A 13,530-nucleotide genomic window follows, 5' to 3' on the forward strand; every position below is an offset into this window, starting at 1 on the left:
TTTTTTTTTTTTTAATTAAAGTCCAGGCTAGGCTCTAACGCTCTGATAGCCGGAGCTCTAAGGTGAGCTGGACAAGAAGGACTATAGTGCAAGGGCGGGGCGAGGGGGAGAGTGTCAAAGTCCTCCCTGCTTCCGATACACAAACACTCCCCCTCCCGGCTCCTCCCAGAGCTTTGAAATCCCATCCTGGCTTTGTTGTCTTCCCCGAGGGGCTGGGACGGCTCAGGGCCCGAGTATAAAGGCAGCCAGAGGTGGCGGTGGCGGTGCAGAGCTGTGCGCCTGGCAGCAGAGACTCCACCGGCTGGGGATCCTCCGTCCGGACTCTGCAGCTGCTGTGCAAAAGTGACCTCTCTTTTCCTGACTCCCTCCCGCCTGCGTCCTTCTGAGATGACGGTGGTGTGCGCGGTGGCAGCTGGCCGGCTCTTGGTCGGGCTTACAGCGGTGGCTCTTTGCAGCCTCCCACTGCTCGGAGCAAGCGCCACCTTGAACTCGGTCATCATCAACTCCAACGCCATCAAGAACCTGCCCCCACCGCTGGGTGGCGCTGCGGGGCAGCCGGGCTCGGCTGTCAGCGTGGCTCCGGGAGTTCTGTACGAGGGCGGGAACAAGTACCAGACGCTTGACAACTACCAGGTGAGATGGGTCTCGGGGATCGGAGGGTGTTGTGATCCTTGAAGGGGTCTCGGGGAAGAGGACGTGGAGTATCCCGGGTGTGTGAGATTTAGGGAGTGTTTGGAATCACTGCACCGGGGGCTATGGGCTTGGAGAGCCTTCGAAAGGCAGGTGGGGACCTTGAAGGTGTGGGCACCAGGATGCCCGGGTTGCTCACCACTCCGCTCCCTTCCCACAGCCCTACCCTTGCGCAGAGGATGAGGAGTGCGGCACTGATGAGTACTGCTCCGGGCCCAGCCGCGGGGCAGCGGCTGTTGGAGGCATACAAATCTGTCTGGCTTGCAGAAAGCGCAGGAAACGCTGCATGCGGCACGCTATGTGCTGCCCCGGGAATTACTGCAAAAACGGTGAGTCCTGGACTCCTTTTAGACGGGAACTACGGAACTACCCTGCCTCCGAGCGCCCACCCAGGAGTGCACCCGGAAATGCTCTGGTTCTGCCAACAAGGCACCACCTGCAAACCCGTGTTCATCATGCCAGGGTTCTCCTAATACGTGTTCACTGGCTTGTGTTTGAGGCCCTGGAAGTTTATCTTCCCCTGCCTCCCTGGATAATCTAACAACACTTCACCCGAGTGAGAGTGGACCCTTCCATCAAACAATTGTCTTCAGGGAGCCTCAAGGCACCTGAGAAAGTGGGAGAGGTCATTCTGAAAGGCAGACCTAGGGAGCCAGCCTTGGCATTTTATTACCACTTCCATTTTTTTTTTTTTTCCTTAAGGTGACTCTCCAAGGCTTTGCCAGGCTCTCTCTTCTTTCTCAAGGTCTCTAGATGTTAAAGTGTTGTCAACGGCGGGCTAGGATGATTAATCTCTGCTGGCCAGCCTTTAAAAGAGATCTCTGTGCCACTTAAACCCCTAGCTCTACCCCCCTTCGCCCCCTTCCCTCCACCCTCAACTACCTTCAAAGAAGTACTCTCAGGGTAGAGACCACAGATCCGCAAAATGTTAATGTCTCAAAGAAGTCTCCAGAAATAAACTCACAGGGTGGCTAACTTCCTGGGGCACGGCAGCATTCCAGAGTGAACTCACTAAATCTCTGTAATATCGAAATTATACACTAAAGTAACTGGCGGGTGAAACCCGTAGTCGTCCAGGCAGCTGGAACTGCACTGCGCAGTTAGCACCCAGAGCAGAGAAGTTTCTGTTTTTTGTTTTTTTTTTTTTAACTGAATTTCTTTTTCCTACCCCAAAGGGTAATATTAAAACGGACAGAAATATCACTGCTGCCGCCACCACAATTAGTGGGAAAGCATTTTCAATGGCTATACTGGGGTGTTGCATATGAGTGAATGGTGTACCCACTGATGCAGGTCTCTCTGGGGAGTTCTGTTGACCAGAGAGGCGGTAAGGTGTCTCCCGCCGACGTGACACTATAGACTGCTCCTGCTCCTGTCATGGCTATCAGCAGCAATACACCACAGCCTGGGGATTAATCACTCTTTCTCGCTTCCTTAGGAATATGCATGCCTTCTGACCACAGCCATTCACCTCGAGGGGAAATCGAGGAAAGCATCATTGAAAACTTGGGTAACGACCACAGCACCTTGGATGGTTCCCGAAGAACCACCCTTGCTTCGAAAATATATCACAGCAAAGGTAGGTCAAAGGCCTTAAGACTCGTCCCCCCCCCCCACATTTAGCATACCAGGCGTGCATTTCGAGTTCTCTCAACGAAAAAAGGTACAAGGCCTAGCCATAACAGTCATTTTCCTCCTGTCTCCATCACAGGACAAGAAGGCTCCGTCTGCCTGAGATCATCAGACTGCGCCACGGGGCTGTGCTGTGCAAGACACTTCTGGTCCAAGATTTGTAAACCTGTCCTCAAAGAAGGTCAGGTGTGTACCAAGCACAGGAGGAAAGGCTCCCACGGGCTGGAGATATTCCAGCGCTGTTACTGTGGGGAAGGGCTGGCCTGCAGGATGCAGAGAGACCATCACCAAGCCAGCAATTCTTCCAGGCTCCACACCTGTCAGAGACACTAAGCCAACGAGTCTAATGGGACGGACTCCTTTACCTAATATATGCTATGAAAAATCCTTTATGATTTGTCAGCTCAAGCCCAAGGATGTACGAATCTTCAGCGTATAGTTAAGCATTCCGATAATAACTTGCCAAAACCTCTGGAGTGTAAGGACTTTGTTTCGTGATGGAACTCCCCTGTGATTGCAGTAAATTACTGTGTTGTAAACCCGCAGTGTGGCACTTACCTGTAAATGCAGCGAAACCTTTAATTATTTTTCTAGAGGTGCTACATTGTCTTTGCTTCTCTTGCATGTAAATTTTTGTACACATTGATTGTCTTAACTCATAAATATTCTATATTGAAGTAATTTCAGCCTACAATTCCTAAATGTGTAAACTTTTCTTCTCTTGTTTTTAGAATGTAGAATGCAAGGAATAGTCAGTGTTTGGTATCAAAAATTTAACATGAAAATCCTAGTTTATTTCCTGAGATGTGCTGTCTTTGCTTAGGCTCTGGCTCTCTCTCTCTCTCTCTCTCTCTCTTTTCTCTCTCTCCCTCCGTCTCCTCTCCTCTCTCTCAGCTGTGACAGTCCTTGAAATAAAATTTAACATTTAATAGTCATGAAATGTCACAAGCATAGATACATTGTGGAATTCTGTGTGTGTTGTATGCAGGTATGGATGATGTTTTAAACTGACAAGGCACATTGTCTATGTTTGAATAACTTTAAAGAGAATATATTCTACATTGATAAACTGGAATGGTTATGGTAATATGGGTTTGACTCTGATATTACTACTTTCAAAAATACTTCTCTACCAGGTGCTGCTGGTGGTTTATAATCCTGTAATCCCAGAATTTTGGAGACTGAGGCAGGAGGAATGCCCGTTGATTCACTAGCCAACCTAATGAGATCCAGGCCAACTTCGGCTACTGAGTGATGCTCAGTTTCAAAATAGCATCAACAAAAATAGTTTCCAACAAATTAAAACTTATCTAAATGCCCAATAGTTATTGGAAGGGAGGGGATGTCCAAGAAAGTTATTTCAAAGTACTTAATAATGGGCAGAAAAAAAATGAAGAAGTTGTGCAGAAACATGGTGAACAAGTACATTTAAGCCAAATAATTGAGCCACACTATTTTAGATACTCTGGCATACAAAAAAATTTTAATTACTTTGATTTTAAAATAATTACTAAATAGTCAAAAATTCTAAAATGCTTCCCTTTTTTTTTCCCTTGTCAAGCGATCATTTCAATTTTTGCTTCACCTGTATTACATTGATTGGAAGATATTTATATATGGTTTTATAAAAGAAATCCCCAAATTAAATTTTGTTATGTTTCCTTGCTAAATTTAACATTTGTATTGGGGGAAGGACAAAATAAGCTTTCTAATTTGTTTATTCTGTAGTATTCTGAAAGTCTGCATCAAAACCACAAAACACTGGGTTCACTATTCAAAGGATAGTCGTGACTGACCGATTGTCCCCACATTTCCTTAAATAGCAAAGATGTCCTAGAGTATGCATTGGTGTCTGTGTTCCCGGAAGTGGTTAATTTTCAAGGGAGTCTTGCAATAGCGCATGTACTCTGTTGCCTTGCTGAGAGGTGGCCTGGCAGGGTGTCTCTAGTTGTGTCCCTTTGGTCCACAGGTCTCTGCTTCTTCACCCAGAGGAAATCTTTTCCTAAGTGTGTTCATTGCCTAATATGCCAGGCAATGATTCCAAGGCCTGCTGACTTCAATAACACAGAAGAAGAAGAAAGGAAATGGGATTTTTTTTTTTTTTTTAATGAAACAGGACAAAGAAGGGCCTTCTGGGAGGGAAATAGGGCAGATTTTTCATGCACTCTGGTTACTAGATCCTTTCTGCAGGGGACAGCTGGAGTGGGAATGTCCTTCTCTGTATTAACCAGGGTCTCCTTCCTGTTGACCTTTCAGGATGGGGCCAGAGAAATTGGTCAGTTAACCTCTTCTTCCCATCCAGCTGGGAACTTAGAAGGATAGTACCAAGAAAAAATTCTACATATATATGATGATTAAAAAAAAATAAGACCATCACTATCTTATTAATAAAACATAAAGAGGAAAGTTATAGACTATGAAAGCCCTAAACAGGATCTTAGGGAATCTAGAATTTATGTGATAGATGGTTCAAATGTTTTGTGGTGTTTGATTCTTAATGTATTTGACTGCTTGTGCATAAGAACATTTCACCAGTGAGTTTGTCATTTATGCTTCCATAGGCTACCCAATGCCCTGCACCTTCATCTCTCCGCTTTGAGTATCTTGTCTATTGTCCTATATAGTAAAAAGAAGGTGACTCAACCTTTTTGTTGGTTGCATTATTCATAAGGCATCCTCTGATTTACTCCACCAGGCACCAAGATGCAACCAAGTCGTTTCCAGAGTTATTACTTTAATAAATATGGTGTCAGGGCATAAAATCCCCCTGTTACATCACAGTAGAGTTATAGGATAATGATTGCATTTTGACACAAAATTGAAAATTGAATGCCATGTTTTTTCTACCTACTCGAGGTCTGGTATGTTACAAGCTTTTAAAATTTTCCAGTGGGCACCAATCTCTTGTACTAGGAGGTTAACTTACTCTAACTTCTTTCATATTAAAGTGGTTACACTGAAACCACAAGACTCTCACCTCTTTTTCATGTTCAACTGGAAGACTTAAAAACATTTTTCTTCTTTTTAAAGTTTTTTTTATATATTTTTATGTTTTTAGCTTTATTTTTTTTTAATTTATTCACTTTTCATCCCAATGTCCTCTCCTTCATCTCTTCCTGGTCCCACCCTCTTTCCCTCTATTCCCCTCCCCTAGTTCTCAGAAAGGGGGAGCCCTCCTCCCCTTCCATCTGATCCCAGCCTATCAAGTTTCCTCAGGACTGCCTGCATCCTCTTCCTGTGTGACCTGGCAGGTACCCCCCCACAATAGGGAAGTGATCCAGAAACAGATAACAGAGTCCATGTCAGAAACAGCCCCTGCTCCCCATACTAGGGATCCACATGGAAACTGAGCTGCCATGTGCTACATCCGACCAGGGAACCTAGGTCCTCTCCATTCATGGTCCATGGTTGGTGCATCAGTCTCTGCAAGACCCCAACCCCTTCTGGGCCCAGATTTGTTGCCCCTGTCAGTCTTCTTGTGGTGCTCCTTGTCCCCTCCGGGTCCTTCTATTCTCCCCCCCCCCATTCTTCTATAAGACTCTCTCAGCTCTTCCCAAAGTTTGGCTGTGAGTTTCAGCATCTGCGTCTATCCCTTGCTGGGTGGAGTCTTTCAGAGAACATCTATTGTAGGATCCAGTCCTGTTCCCTCTCTTCCACCGCTTCTCCACAAACAGTTGTCTATTCTATTTGCCCTCTCCTTCAAACCCTCCCCTATACTTCTCCCTGCTCTTTGAAATTCATGGCCTCTTTTGTTCCACTAATTTTTCTAACACCCATATATGCATATACATATATGTTCCAAAATGTAACCTGTTCAGTCTGTGTGTTACTTGTGTGTGTGTGTGTGTGTGTGTGTGTGTGTGTGTGTGTGTGTGTGGTGTGTGTGTTTTCAGGGCTATAATCTTAGTTTAATCTGATGCCAGGAATAAGAGGAGGATCCACCGTCTGAAAGTGTACATAGATGGCTGAAGGGCTAAGAGCACCCACTCTGCAAGCATGAGACCCAGAAACTACATCAAAATCTTTCATGCCTGCATGTTCCCACAGCCCCAGCCCTGGTGGGCAGTGGTGGAAAAAGACTCTTGCGAACACTCAGCATAGTCTTCATCACTGAGCGACGCCTGTGTGTCTCCAGATCCTACGCAGTTATCTTTGTGAGAGTGGTGGCATCCAGCCACATGCTAATGTAAATTATTAAGCAAATTCCACATTAAAAAAAAAAAACCCAAACTTAGGAAAAGACATGAAACACGGCTAAGCATAACTCAATATTACATTCTACAATATTTTACAACTTTCTCCTTATGGGCAAAAAAAAAAATTAAAAAGAATCTTATATTGAAACCTTTCACATATCTGTGATGCTCTGAAGTTCAAATTAAAAGCAGATGACAGAATCTGGTTGAACCATGAGGGGTTTCACTGGTTGGGGAAGATTTCTTCAAGCAATCACTATGTCAAACAGTGCAGATGTCTCTCTCTCTTCCTACGATTACGATCAGAGACCCAAACTTATCAAAAAAAAAGAGGCACCATGTGTCCCTGGAGAAAGGTGGTTTTGCCACAATTGTTCCACATGGATTCCAGAAGAATGAGGAAGTACTAACGTGTCTAGTCACCTGAGCCACGTGTGTGTGGTCGAGCAAGGCTCTGTTGTGGAAGCCAAGTATGTTGGCTTGGGCTGTCTGTTCCGTGTGTTGAGAACTATGAGTAAAACCTAAACCCCAGAAAATATGCCGTTTGCCTTGTTAAAGTGCTGTAGTTATACCTTCTTACAGGGGTTGAAGATACGTTAATTGAGTGGATTATGATGATGTGTCCCTTCGATGATGGAATGCCTGACTGAGCGACCTGTGAGAGGAAATTATCTGTTTATTCTGATCACTTTCACAGGACTTACGGTTTCTTGCCCTCCAGCAGCTGGACAGAACATTGCAAAGAGCAAGGATGCTTTGTGAAGGAAATCTATTTCCTTTTTTCTTCATCACTTGCTTTTCTTTTTTTGAGAGAGAGGCTTGTGTACCCTAGAGTGGCATCAACCGTCTTGAACTCCAGATCCTTCTGACCCTGACTTCTAAGTGTTGGAATTAGTATCTGCCACCAGGCTTGGCTGGTGGGGGGAGGGGGGAGTTCGTCAATCGTGTTGGGCAGGAAGTAGAGAGATAGGACGAGGTCAAGTGGTCAAGGATAACGTACCACCAGGAATCATTCCCAGTGGCCCACTTCCTTCAGTTAGATCCCACACTGTAGCTTTCTTCCGCCTCCCAAAATAGTTCCACCAGCTGGGGATCAAGTATTCAAAACATGAGCTTGATGGAGACATTTCATAGCAAATGAAAAACAGACGAACACACAGTATTCTGAATATTGCCTTCCTTTTTCTTTCTATTTTGTTCATGCTTACTGTGTTTGGTGGCCAAACTGTAAATGACTAGGTCACTAACTAACTAACCTAGGATAGTCACATTAATGCAAAAGAAACACATCACTCAAGTGCACTAGAGTGTGTTAAAATGTTCACCATCTGGTTTACTTTCTCTTCTGTTACTATGATAAAATACTCTGAATAAAACAACTTAATGGGCAAAGGTTTGATTATGGCTTTCAACTCCAGAGGGACAGTCTGTGTGGCAGGGGAGACGTGGCAGCTGGTAAGGAAGGCATGGTGGTGAGAGCCAAAGGCTGGCTGGCACTTGCTCAGAAATCAGAGTGAGCCAGATGTGGGGTCGGGCTATACACACACTGACCCACTTCTAGCCATGCCCCAGCTCCTAAAGGGCTCACAGTTCCTCCACACAGCACTACCAGCTGGAGACCAGGCATTCAGGTGAGCCTATGGGGCATTTCCCATCCAAACAAGACATCGTAAACCTGTGTCGTGGAACAACTTCTCAGGAAGACAGCACCAACGTGTGTAGCGTGCTGCAGAGGATTCACGTGCTTGGACTGCTATGGACAAGTCCCTTCACACCAGTGAACTCATCTCCTGTTCGGTCTGCACTGTGGACTGGTGTGTGTGCCAATGGTCCAAGGGTTGATCAGATCTTGAAGAAATCATGTCCAAAAAGTACGTAGCGTATAGCTTATAAAAGTCTCCCACAATGGAGAGTGTGTGTGAGAAAGGTAACATGTAACATACAGCCCAAAACATGTGTATGTGCCTGTGTTCCAAACAAACCAAGAAAGCTTACAGGACAGTGGCGTGGGGATACCATGAGCTTCGGTATGGCATTGTAGACACGAGGATAACTTAACTGTGGATTGCACTTTAATTGCTGTGCAAATTCGAGGTTCTATTTGTACGCTGTTGTTATGTCAGAGTAATTTAAAATGTCATCTTGTAACAGAAGCACTCATTGCAGTGTTAATATGAAAGTCGATATGAAGCGCTTTAACGGTGTTCAGTATGTTCTGTCTGGCTGTAAGAATCCTAAATGTTAAATTAAATAAATTCCTGCTTAAAGAAGCAGAGACTGTACATCTACATCTGGCCTGGGTAGAGAAATCTAAGTGCAACTGGTAGGGAAAGCAATGACCCCCTTTTTCTGAAAAGCAACGTGGCACATGCTTGAGGTGAAAACGGTCTTTCATATAACAATCTGATTTCTAGAAATTTATCTTAAGAACATAACTGTAGCTGTGTAAAAGTTTATCTTCAATGGCATAGTAGCAAAAGTCATAAACAGATTAAATGTACACCAGAGCAGAAATGTGTAGGTAATGTGTGTATGCCGCTATAACTACGCAATCATTAAAATACTGGGTAGAAATGATCAGAACTTCTCCACAGGTGGACATTAGAAACCAGCGTGTTGTAAAGCATACGTGATATTATGGGAACATCAGTTACCTAATTCTACCTGATTCTGATTCTACCTGACCTATATGGAAGGTAGAATGATGGGAATGACTTAATCTCTTTTTGTTCTCTGTCAATCATGTAAGATATTATTCATTCTAAAGGTAGAGTGGGGAACTCCTGTTTTCCATACGAACTTCCTGATAAGTTACATTCCAACTAGGATAATCGCTGTTAGTTCCTAGTGAACTCTCACAGATTTTTCTCCGAAATAAAGAGAGAGACAAAAGTCCTCCACTTGCTGAGCACATTACTTTCCAGGCATGCTAAGCAGATAGCAGAGTACTTGTTAAAGAAGGGCGGGATGCAGAAAGCACCACAGGGGAAGCCATGTCGATTTTACTGAGATTATAATAAAACGGAACATATTAAAATCTAAAACAGGGAGAGAAAATGGGCAAAGAAAAACATGTCACAATTATGTTTTCACATCCTCATTTCCCCCTCTGATCCTGATTCCACGTTTATGTTGTTAACTCTAAGTTGTGATGAATTGAAAGGAAATACAAGTTACACGAATACATAAAACTGCTGGAGCAGGACATGGACTTTAGTTCAGACAGCTTCATTTGTGAAGAAAAGTCTCCCCCTTCTCCTGAGGAGAGAGTTAAGCTTTTAGACAGCTTGGCTTGCCATGTTACTGGCTAGGAGCTGGAATTTTATAGCTAACGTAAACAGAAAGCTGGAGACAGCAAAAAGGATGGAACATATTTAACCATGGGATTCTGTACATTTCACAGGTTTTTTTTTTTTTCTTCAGTCTCAATCATTTCTTGATCAAGGAGTGCCAAGTGCTCCCATGTCCTGACACTGAAATGGCCTACTGCAGAAAATGTTTAAAACAAACAAATGCACCAGCGTTCCCAGCATGCTCAGGGTCTGGTCTATTACCAGTGAAACTCGGAAACAAGCTTTCTTTTTCTTGTTCTTTCTTTCTTTCTTTCTTTCTTTCTTTCTTTCTTTCTTTCTTTCTCTCTCTTTCTTTCCTTTTCTTTCTTTCATATAGTTACATTTCATTTGATAACTTGCCCTTAGCTACTGACATCATTCCTTCTTGTTGTTTTTCTTTTCTTGAATTGTGTACACAGCAAGGGTGACTCACAGGAGGTGAACAAAGGGTGAAACAGAAACTAATTATAAACCAGAACTAAGGAAACACCTAATGTTTCAAATTTATACTCTACACGCCTAAGAACACAGACATCCCTCCTCCTTGTGCCTTAAAGGATACCAGCGACGAGCACACATCACCTAATGCCTTTCAAGGTAATGCTGAAGAAAATTAATCATTGGCGCCAATGCTCCCCTCCATCCAGTCTCTCTATTCCATCCAGAATTACCCTTTCTTGACTTGCAAACCCTTACAGGAGGCAGACATATTGCCTCTAAGATATTAACTATTGCTTTGTTAACTAGTTTGAAAGCAATTCAACTAGTGGACACACTGCTGGACCAAGTATTTCGGGAACTACTGGTTTGGGCAATGCACCCGATTTAGTCTAATTGGCTGACCTGACCTTACCAACTCAAGTGAAGCCACTGACCCACATGGGCCATAAAAGTGCATAGTGTCAGCACTTCTGTAAGAAACAGCACCTATAGTGCCCCCTATGAGCTCAAATACACAGCTGAGGCGTGCTGTGACCGTGATAACTGTGAAGACAGTTGCTCCACAGAGATCAGATCTCTTAATGGTCTCCAATATTGTAGGGTCTCTACCCGTGTGACCACGATGTTTGTACTATGGCAAACATCTAGTATAACATCAACTGGAGTTTCCCTGGAGAACACAGTAAGTTCTATGACCTCCTGCACAATATATACTTTAAGAGGCAATGGCAGGTGCCAGCGTTCAGACAACGGCAATGAGGGGACGGAGTTATGGTTTGGACATCTTTCACCTTTGATGAAGTTTCCAGGACCATGTAATCATGCCTTTTCTTGGCAACAAGAGGTTTCATTATACCAACCAACGAGGGAATCAGTATCAGGAGCATTCTGGATTGAGGCAGCTACATAATCTATTTGCCACTTTTTAATCATTCAAGGCCTAGTTGAGTTCCTAATATCCATGCCACAGTAAAAAACTAAACTTACAAGGACCTCACGGTTGTGCAAGTCTAGAACAGACATTTGGATAAACTTCACCTGTACTATCCCAGAGACTTGAGAAAATCTTAAGGAAGTTCAGAACAGGGCCACCATCAAAGTATAACCACTTCCCATATTCCTGAAGTTCGATGTAATTTATTAGTTACTTTAAAATGACTACATGCTAACTTATAATAATCTAATGCCTAAAGTTACTGATTGTAAAGTTTCACTAAAATCCATAAATATATATACATACACACAGATATATATATATATATATATATATATATATATATATATATATATATATCAGTAGTGGGGGTGAAGATAGAAGAAACACCCATTTCCTGTTTGTGGTAATATACACTAGCCTAGACACTGTGTGAACAGGCATGAAAATTCCTCAAAAAGCTAAACATAGACCTACATTATGTACATGCCTTCAGCATGTCCCCAAGAGAGCACTGATCCAGAGGACTCATTGGTTGGGAATGCTATAACTCCATCATTTGAAACACCCAGACAACTTTTTGAACTAAAGAAGCTCTGGCCCATTCCAAAACCTACTTAGCCGGACTTTCTTGGGATTGGAACTTTGAGGCTGTGGTTTTTAAAGCTCTTCCTTTGACTTGTGCTAGACAGTTAACTTTGGAACCCATTACTATATAGCTTTAACTGAAATGCTTCACTCCCTGCAGTGTGGTTAGGCACACAGGGAGTAAATGTTAGAACAAAGCCTGGAAGCATCCCCAGCAGGTGGGTGTTTTCATTTCTATCAGTAAGATAATGGGAAAAGGATATGCTAAGGGAACAAACCGATGGCTCAATGTCACGTGGCTAATAAACAGAAGAATGCTTTATGAAATATGGATGCTGGTGACCTCAAAGACATTGGTGAGAATACTGTCAAATATACTATTTATTTGGGGGACAGGTTCTGGGCTTTCCTCTTTCTGCAGATACTTTTAAAAGAAAACCCATTTTTGCCTAATCTCAAAATTGGAATGGAAGACAGAGAAACAAGCGATGATGGTGCTTAGCTGGAGCCCCTTCTATTTTCTTCTAATAGTCACCTCTTCTCTAAGGACAGCCTGTCCTGACCCTATTTTATCCCAGGTTAAATCAGGCATGCTTTTTCCTCTCCTTAACTCCCTTTCCTGGCTCTTACTCCAACACTAGCAAAACTATTCATACTTATTAAATGGATATCATCCTCAAACTTTAATCTTATGAACATAAAGATTTAGTTCATTCTTCTATATAAAACTAATAGTTCTGGGCTTTCTTATAATAGCTGCTTTTAAGTGTGCTAAAAGAATCAATAAACTCCCACTTTGCTTCCCATGAACAGATTTACCCCTGTATTAGTCATAAGATACAAAAAAGAAGCAAAAGCCCAGTTGAAATATCACATTTCTTTCTCCTGTAATAGAATATTTTATTGAATTAAAACTTTAAAACTTCATTTTTACTAATTTTATATTTCTATTTCTGATCTGCTAATTTTGATTATCATGTACACAAATATACTAATAAATAAAGATTACACAAAATAGTTTTCAACTTTACTATTATTTGTAATTGCTGCTGAATCTGGAGAATATTGTGCAAATACAATTCTAATCCAAATATCAGGCACAAAATATTAAAATATTTTGAAAGTAATTTGAAGCAATTTGAAAGTATTTTCTTCACATAAAATACTCTTATTTTTTTTGTGTACTTTTCTAATGATTAGATGATGGATTTCACAAAACCTTAATAAATCGGTTGCCTTATTTTGGTTTGTATCTCTTTTTTAAGGGGATGTGAAACATTCCAGCCCCTAGACTGGAACTCTTAGGCACTGGCCCCCAGCCAAACTGAAGCAAATGCCATGATAAGGCTCTTAGCAATGGTTCTTCACGCTTGGCTTCACATTGGCGTCACCTGGGCAACTGAAAATGATCCAGGTTGCCACACACATTGTGACTGAATGTCTTGGGTCATGGCATGAGCTTTAGAAACTCTAAAAGATTAATAGTCGTACTAATTATAAAGTTTGTTTGCCACTATCAATAATTTCTGTCCTCAGAGTTGAAGTATTAAATTTTTTGCCTTCATCCTCACACGGGCTTGTGAAAGTCCACATTAGCCTGCAAATTTCATGATTTCCTTGTTTTTAACTACTAAGTAGTATTCCACTGTGTAAATACACCACAATTTCTGCATCCATTCCTCCACTGAGGGACATCTGGGTTGTTTCCAGATTCTGG

The 13,530-nt window shown here is 42.6% G+C and overlaps 1 protein-coding gene across 1 annotated transcript; it reads left to right on the forward strand.

The window, feature by feature from the left end:
• Positions 1–235: 235 nt before the first annotated feature.
• On the forward strand, positions 236–3,810 carry Dkk1 (dickkopf WNT signaling pathway inhibitor 1). Its single transcript, XM_055614005.1, has 4 exons — positions 236–633; positions 851–1,019; positions 2,129–2,269; positions 2,402–3,810. The coding sequence occupies exons 1-4, from the start codon at positions 388–390 to the stop codon at positions 2,653–2,655; spliced, it is 810 nt and encodes a 269-aa protein (XP_055469980.1). The 5' UTR covers positions 236–387; the 3' UTR covers positions 2,656–3,810.
• Positions 3,811–13,530: the final 9,720 nt, after the last annotated feature.

This window comes from Psammomys obesus, unplaced genomic scaffold (genome assembly GCF_907164565.1).
Source record: "Psammomys obesus unplaced genomic scaffold, mPsaObe1.curated_primary_1811, whole genome shotgun sequence".
Lineage (NCBI taxonomy): Eukaryota > Metazoa > Chordata > Mammalia > Rodentia > Muridae > Psammomys > Psammomys obesus.

What these genes read in the sequence shown, in the direction of transcription:
- Dkk1 (XM_055614005.1), top strand. Translation starts at nt 388, where the DNA reads ATGACGGTGGTGTGCGCGGTGGCAGCTGGCCGGCTCTTGGTCGGGCTT. An exon ending in AGACGCTTGACAACTACCAG is followed by an intron (nt 634 to 850) that starts GTGAGATGGGTC and finishes CCCTTCCCACAG; the next exon opens with CCCTACCCTTGCGCAGAGGA. An exon ending in GAAAATATATCACAGCAAAG is followed by an intron (nt 2,270 to 2,401) that starts GTAGGTCAAAGG and finishes TCTCCATCACAG; the next exon opens with GACAAGAAGGCTCCGTCTGC.